This window comes from Microtus pennsylvanicus, chromosome 6 (genome assembly GCF_037038515.1).
Source record: "Microtus pennsylvanicus isolate mMicPen1 chromosome 6, mMicPen1.hap1, whole genome shotgun sequence".
Classification (NCBI taxonomy): domain Eukaryota; kingdom Metazoa; phylum Chordata; class Mammalia; order Rodentia; family Cricetidae; genus Microtus; species Microtus pennsylvanicus.
In genome coordinates this window covers 38,558,217-38,565,414 of record NC_134584.1, presented here as the reverse complement: position 1 = coordinate 38,565,414, position 7,198 = coordinate 38,558,217, and the positions used below count along the sequence as shown (strand labels likewise).

Genomic DNA, 7,198 nt, shown 5'->3' with positions numbered 1-7,198 from the left:
CGCCTTTAATCCCAGCACTCGGAAGGCAGAGGCAGGCGGGTCTCTGTGAGTTCGAGACCAGCTTGGTCTACAGAGCTAGTTCCAGGACAGGCTCCAAAGCCACAGAGAAACCCTGTCTCGAAAAACCAAAAAATAAATAAATAAATAAATAAATAAATAAATAAATTAAATGTGGGCAATTTCAGTATTCACTGGAACTTCCTCCTGGTACTGTTCTATGTTTTCTGTCTTTTTATTTTCACATCATCATATTTTTTTACTAATATTCCTAAATCCCCATACCCCTAACCTGCTGAGTGGTATTTTTTGTTGAGGCTGATCCCCGACACCCTGTCTCAAAAAACTTAAAGAAAAAGCACTTTGTCTTTTGCAGCATTCACTTTATCCTTTATTACACCTGTGTAGCACTTCCAGCTAGTTAGTCACTTCAGAACTGTCACCACACAGTGTTCCTCATTTCACATAGTGGTCCTGGGCATTAGTTTTCCCATATGGGTCAACCCTAGAGAAAGTTACAACCGGAAACAGAAGCATATTGGTGGCTGAGCTTCCTACAGTTTTCCTTCTGGACAGATAAGTAATATACTTCATCATGATTCTTTGGCTACCCCCACCCCCTTTTTTCCTCTTTGGGTTACATTTCTATTTTGGGGACATCGATTGCAACTGAGTGGTGAGATGGCCTGAAAGATCTTTTAGTACCATAGTTGTCACCATCTAAAAGGAGGCTGAATCCTTCAAGGTCATTTCTCTGTCCAGCTGTGCAGGACTGACTGTGATGTTTTCATAGGTCCTCTTTCTTTTTAAGAATCATTTGCCCAATCATTTGTGATACGTGAGGTCTGATGGCTTCAAGGGGTTCTTCTGGCCTCCAGAACTTCACAACTTGTCCCTCAGGGTTGACCAGATACTTCCAAAAGTTCCACATTGGTTCCTTCTTGGAAGAATCTATAATGTTCAGAATATATTTTTATGAGCATGATTTTATTCTTTGTCAAGGCTTTCAGTTTTATTACATCTGTATAGGTGACAATTTTAGAACCAGGTTCTAGGATTGTCATACTATTAAGAACAAAATAAAACACCCACACAAAGCAGAGCTCAAGGCTTCAGTAACCAGACTTCAGTATTCTTGACTTCATAGATGACTGTCCTGATCTAGAGTCAGGACATGAAACAAAGTTATATATTTTAGATTTGGTAATCTACACCCATTTTCTTTTTTTGTTTTGTTTTGCTTTGTAGCCTAAATTGGACTTGAACTTGTGGCCCTTCTGACTCAGACTCTTAGATCCTGGGATTAACAGGTGGGTGAATACCACCAGGCCCAGTAAGACCAGTTTAATATTTAATGTTTGTGTAGCCCAGACTGGCCTGAAATTCACTACATATCTTAGGCTAACTTTGAACTCTTGGCCAAAGCTAACCTTGAACTCTTAATCTTCCAAGCCTCCACTTTCCCAATCTTGGGATTATAGGTGTTTGCCACCATATCTAGTCTGTTCTCAACTTTTCAAAATGTAAAATGTTCTAAAGTTGTTTTTTTTTTTGGTAAAAGGAAGGTACACATTGATTTTTCATATTTAATGTAATGATGTTTCAAATATTGTTATTGATTATATAGCAAAATGGCAAGGGATTTGAAATGATTACTTGGAGAAATTATGACATTCTTTTGCTAAATCTTAATTTATGTAATAAGTGTGAATGTTTTTACTTTTGTCATTCTGGATCTCTGTCCCTAATATTAATGAATATGAGAAAAAGATATAATAGGTAGGGTTTGGAGAGATGGTTCATTGGTTAAGAGTACTGGTCTTGCAGAGGCCCTGGGTTCGATTCCCAAGACCCACATGGTGGCTTACAGCTGTGTGACTTCAGTTTCAGGTGGTTTGATGCCCTCCCTCTTCTGGCCTCCTTGGGCACCAGGTACACATGGACAAACACATACATGCAGGGAAAACACTCATATACATAAAAACAAATGTCTTTCCTAGGAAAGATACAGCAACTAAAATTAAAATCAAGTCCTCACTCTGTGCCTAGTTCAGGGTTCAAGTGGGGTCAGGAAACCCCAAGAAATGGTCATTACTCTCTTCAGCATTTTGCAAATGAGAAAAATGGAGGCCTGAACTTGATACTGAGTGGCCGCTATTGGTAGAGGCAGAGTTGCTATCTGCACCTCCTTCCAGAACTGGTGGACTTGACCTCTGGGTTCTCCTGCCTTCCCTGTCTAACAACACACACTGTCTGTGTGGCAGTTTTGGTTCTGTGAGGACAGTTGAGTTTCATTTTTTTTTTTGACAGAGTCCACATTAGAATATAATTGGATGCTTAGCTCAAGGGCTCAGCTCTACCTTTTCTTCAGTATTTCCCAGAAAGAACAGCCACGGTTCCTGTGCACTGTGTTACTCACACTTTAAATAGATGGCTGTGGTAGCTTAGTTATAGAGGAAGTCTCATGTGACTGACTTCTGAAAATAAGCGAGTTATTTTGCTTTGAATTTCAGCAAAACCCTGGTAAAATGTCAGGTCAACCTTGAGGCAATGTCTCAGATGGAAAGGCCACCATAAAACTAAACATGAAGATATACTCAGTTATTGATGCTCGGCCACAAGTATTCGTGAAGCTTTAGTCAGGGGTTGGGCTACTGTCCCAACAGAAAGGCTAGCAGCTGAGGGGAGAGCTGAAATACTTAGGGAAAGCAGTCGTGGCCACGCCTCACATACAATCTTTAACACGATGGTCAGAAGGAATAAAAACATACCAAGGTAGGATTCTTTACCATCTAAGAAGTCAAAACATTGATTTCAGGGATGTATAACTTCTAGAAAGTTTTATGAAATTTTCCCGGTAAAATATTTTAAATGAGATAGGAACTATGGTCCTGATCTATCTATATCTTTTCCTATCGCACGTATGTATAATAATGAAATGGAAAGGAATGGACAACATTGAGGCAGGGTAGATATTTACCAACAAGAAATCTAAACGCAGGTTCTGCTTCCGGCCCTAAGATCTTAATCTTGTGGAAGATGGGGAATGTGACTCCGTAGTTTTGTCTCGCAAAAGATTCTATCTCCATGCTGGACATGGGCTCCGATTCTCCAAACTGATTGCATGGGAAAGCCAGGACGTTGAAGTGATAGGGCCCAAACTCCTTGTGCAGCTCCTTGAGGGTCAAGTAACTTTTGTCGGTGTACCGGCAGTCACTAGCCACGTTTACAACTAGGGAAGCCTCCCGGAAAAAGAAAAAAACCCCACCGGAAAGAGAAGCAAAAGATTAAAAAAAAAATCCTTCAGGCAATTAAAATCCCAAACCATTTTGGAAGAATACAACCTCTGATAGACTCCGTATTTTCAGACAGATCCAACTTCATTAAAATTCATAACCCAGATAAATGGGCTAACCCGCTATACTTAGATTACGTAATATTCTTAGAAGTGGGTCTCGCCCTAGCCACACAGCATCTTCCAGATCACAGCATCAGGTCCGCACGAAAATGAAAGCAGTTTTCGAGAAAACAGTCGCTTAACCGGTTGGAAGTGAAAAGCTCCTAGAACTCTGATACCTAAAAGGACACCTAACGACATTGCTTTGAAGACTACATTCCAATTTACAACTGTAACGAACCCTACACTACGGTGAGAAGAAGTATCAATGCCGAGGAACAACAGAAATAAAAATCCGAAGACTTACTTTGCCTTTGAACTTTTCCAGAGACACGATCTTCCCTTTGGCATCCTTCACTTCAAAGGAATAGAAGCTGTTGATTCTCGGTTTCAGGAATTTTAATTGTAGGAGAAAAAGAGTCACGGTGCACAGAACCATAGACAGCAAAACGGCAAATACCTTCACTTTGGACCCGGAACATTTCAGTGGGTAGGCAGCGAAGGGCTCCATTTTGGATGATTTCGGGAGTCTCAGCAGGCTGGAATTCGAGGAGGGGCTGAAACTTGAAACCCGCGGAGCTTAAAGGAGAACCGGAAGGGCTTACAGTTCTTTGGCTGCTAAATAATCGAAGACCCTCCTCAGAAGAATCAAAATGAAATCAGAAACGCGGCAAATTTTCAATATATTTGTAATGTGGTTTCAATTTAACCATTTTTGGCTAGAAAAATTTGTATCGTCTTAGTGGATCCTTAACACGCCCCTTGCTAGGTAAACATTTCACCAGAAGGTGGTGCTCTCGTACTTGGAAATGAGTGCTTAACGCCCAACTCGGCATCCTGTGTGCTTACAGAGCGAAGGATTGGTTGTAGAGGACAGAGTAACACTAGGAATTGTTAGAGTGTACATTAATGTGGTCTGTTACTATGAGGTGTGACCCCAAAGAACTGAAATAATTATGTGTTTATTTACCGTATTATGGGAATATGAGGAATTTACAACGGAGCAATGAAGATCTGAAAAGGCCATTTAATTCATTCTGACTTCATCTAGTGAAGGCAACCAGATGCCAGGAGAATACAACAGAAACAGAAAGTCAGAAAGGCAAAGCCAACATCCCTTCTCTATCAGAAACTTCATAGGTTTGTCATCACCACTGGCAAGATATATACTTTATAACATAACTACACACAGACACACACACAGGCACACATATGCACATATGCAGGCACACACACATACACAGGTACACACATCTGGAGTGGTATTTTGTTTGTAATCTAACAAATAAAGCTTGCCTGAAGATCAGAGTGCAGAGCTAAGCCACTAGTTAGTCATAGAGGCCAGGCGGTGGTGGCGCACACCTTTAATCCCAGCATTCGGGAGGCAGAGGCAGATGGATCTCTGTGAGTTCAAGGCCACCATAGGCTACTGAAATTGAAATTGATCCACCCTAAAAGAGAAACAGATCTCACACAAAGTGATCTCAGCACTTGGGATCACAGCCTTTAATCCCAGCAGTAGGGAGGTTGAGACAGGAGTGATATGGCTGGACAGAGAGAGGAATAGAAGGTGGGAGGAGACAGGAGCTCAGATGCAGTGTAAGAATTCAGTCTGAGCATGTAGTCATAGAGACAGCAGGAAGTCTGAGATTCGCCCCTTTGGTCTGAGCATTGGTAGAGTAAGAACTCTTTAGTGGTTGACTGCTCTGCTTCTCCAGTCCTTCAGTGTTCACCCCTGATAGCTGATCCCAAGTTTTTTATTGTTAAGACAAATTAGAATTTATGCTACACACATACACACAACCACACAACATATCCTTATACACACAAACATCCCCCCCCCCACACCACTGAGAAGTTCATGGAATAATTTTTTGAACTACTTTGTAGTCCTGTCCAGGGAACTTTTGAGACATCATGGTTCCGATTTATTCTGACTGAGAAGCCAAGGACAATGGCACTGGGATTTGATCCTACTGCATGTACTGGCTTTGTGGGAGCCTAGGCAGTTTGGATGCTCACCTTCCTAGACCTGGATGGAGGGGGGAGGACCTTGGACTTCCCACAGGACAGGGAACCTTGACTGCTCTTAGGACTGGAAAGGGAGAGGGAGGGGGAGGGGGAGGGAAATGGGAGGAGGTGGAAATTTTTAATAATAATTAAAAAAAAATAATAATAATAAAACAAACAAAAAACTATGTTCGTAGCAGCACTGTTTGTCACAGTCAGAACCTGGAAACAACCTAATGCCCCTTGGCTGAAGAATGGATAAAGAAAATATGGTACATTTACACAATGGAGTACTGCTTAGCAGGGAAAAAGTAATGACATCTTGATATTTGCAGGCAAATGGATGGATCTAGAAAACATCATATTGAGTGATGTAACCCAGACCCAGAAAGACATGTGCTCACTCATAAATGGCTTTTAGACATAAAACAAGGGAAAATCAGCCTGAAATTCACAATCCCAGAGAACCTAGACAACATAAGGACCCTGAGAGAGACATATATGGATCTAATATCATGGGGAGTAGAAAACGACAAGATCTCCTGAGTAAATTGGGAGCAAGGGGACCATGGGAGAGGAGGGAAGGGGACAAGAGAGGAAGGAAGGGGAGTGGAGAAAAATATATAGATCAATAAAAACAATAAAAATAAATTTTTTCATTCAGTTAAATGTTGCATCTATCTATCTATCTATCTATCTATCTATCTATCTATCTATCTATCTATCTATCATCTATTTATCTATCTATCATCTATTTATCTATTCATCACTTGTCTGTCATCTATCTATCTATCTATCTATCTATCTATCTATCTCATATGTTGAATTTATCTGTCTATCATCTATTTATATATGATCTATCTATGTATCTATGCATCATCTGTCTGTCTATCTATATCTATCTATCTATCTATCTATCTATCTATCTATCATTTATCTATCATCTGTCTATCTATGTTTGTGTATGAGTATGCCTGAGTACCACTGCACATGTGTATAGATCAGATGACAACTTGTGGAACATAGTCTCTCCTTCTTCTGAGAGTTGAACTCAGGTTGTCAGGTTTGGTGGCAAGAACCTTTAACCTCTGAGCCATCTTGCTGGCCCAAGTTTTTTTTCTTAGAAATGGGATCTTGCCATGTTGTCCAGGGTGGTCTTGAGATTGTGGACTCCTCCAATCCTCCTGACTGAGCCTCCCATTGAGCTGGGACTACTGTGGGTGCCACCACACTCACTTAGAGTGCATTAGAATATCAAGGGCACATTTCTTGTCAAGGACAAACTTGGAGTCAATGTGTTAATTTAATGGACCTTCAGGTTTAGGAGGGTCAAACACTGAAAGCATGCCATATCCATTTCTAGGCAGACCCGCTAACAAAACATCCGCAACAGTTCAGCAGACCCTTGCCCTGGACAGTATGGGATGAACACAGATTTGGCAGCTTTCTCTTGTGCATGCCCTGATATCATTTCTCAGCTCCTGGGGTTTGTCATTATAGCAGACACATTCTGCCTATTTCAGACTAGTGTCAGACAACATGTGTGTCACCTTACCCCTTCCTTTGCAGAGGGAGAATAGTCCAGAAAACCCAGCAGCATTCTTTCAACGCATTAAGGAAGGTTATCTAAGAGGGAAGGCTCGCTGAGATGACCGTCAGCTGGAGAAACTACCCAGACAACACGGGATAAAGCGATTGATGTGGTTAATCGACCACCTCGGTCTTGGCACAGGATGTGAATGAAGGGCAAGTGGGCAGCCAGCCATGGGCAGACTGAAAGTCAGTTATGGAGTC

At 41.3% G+C, this 7,198-nt stretch overlaps 1 protein-coding gene across 2 annotated transcripts; it reads right to left on the bottom strand.

The window, feature by feature from the left end:
• Positions 1-365: 365 nt before the first annotated feature.
• Positions 366-4,119, bottom strand: Gpx8 (glutathione peroxidase 8 (putative)). Of its 2 annotated transcripts, XM_075976049.1 has the most exons (3): positions 3,702-4,111; positions 2,978-3,239; positions 366-948 (listed from the first exon to the last, which is right to left on the bottom strand). In XM_075976049.1, the coding sequence occupies exons 1-3, from the start codon at positions 3,903-3,905 to the stop codon at positions 785-787; spliced, it is 630 nt and encodes a 209-aa protein (XP_075832164.1). In that variant the 5' UTR covers positions 3,906-4,111; the 3' UTR covers positions 366-784. The 2 variants fall into 2 exon arrangements, with proteins under 2 accessions (XP_075832164.1, XP_075832165.1); XM_075976050.1 differs by lacking the exon at positions 2,978-3,239 and having other exon boundaries at positions 3,702-4,119.
• Between the last annotated feature and the right edge of the window lie 3,079 nt (positions 4,120-7,198).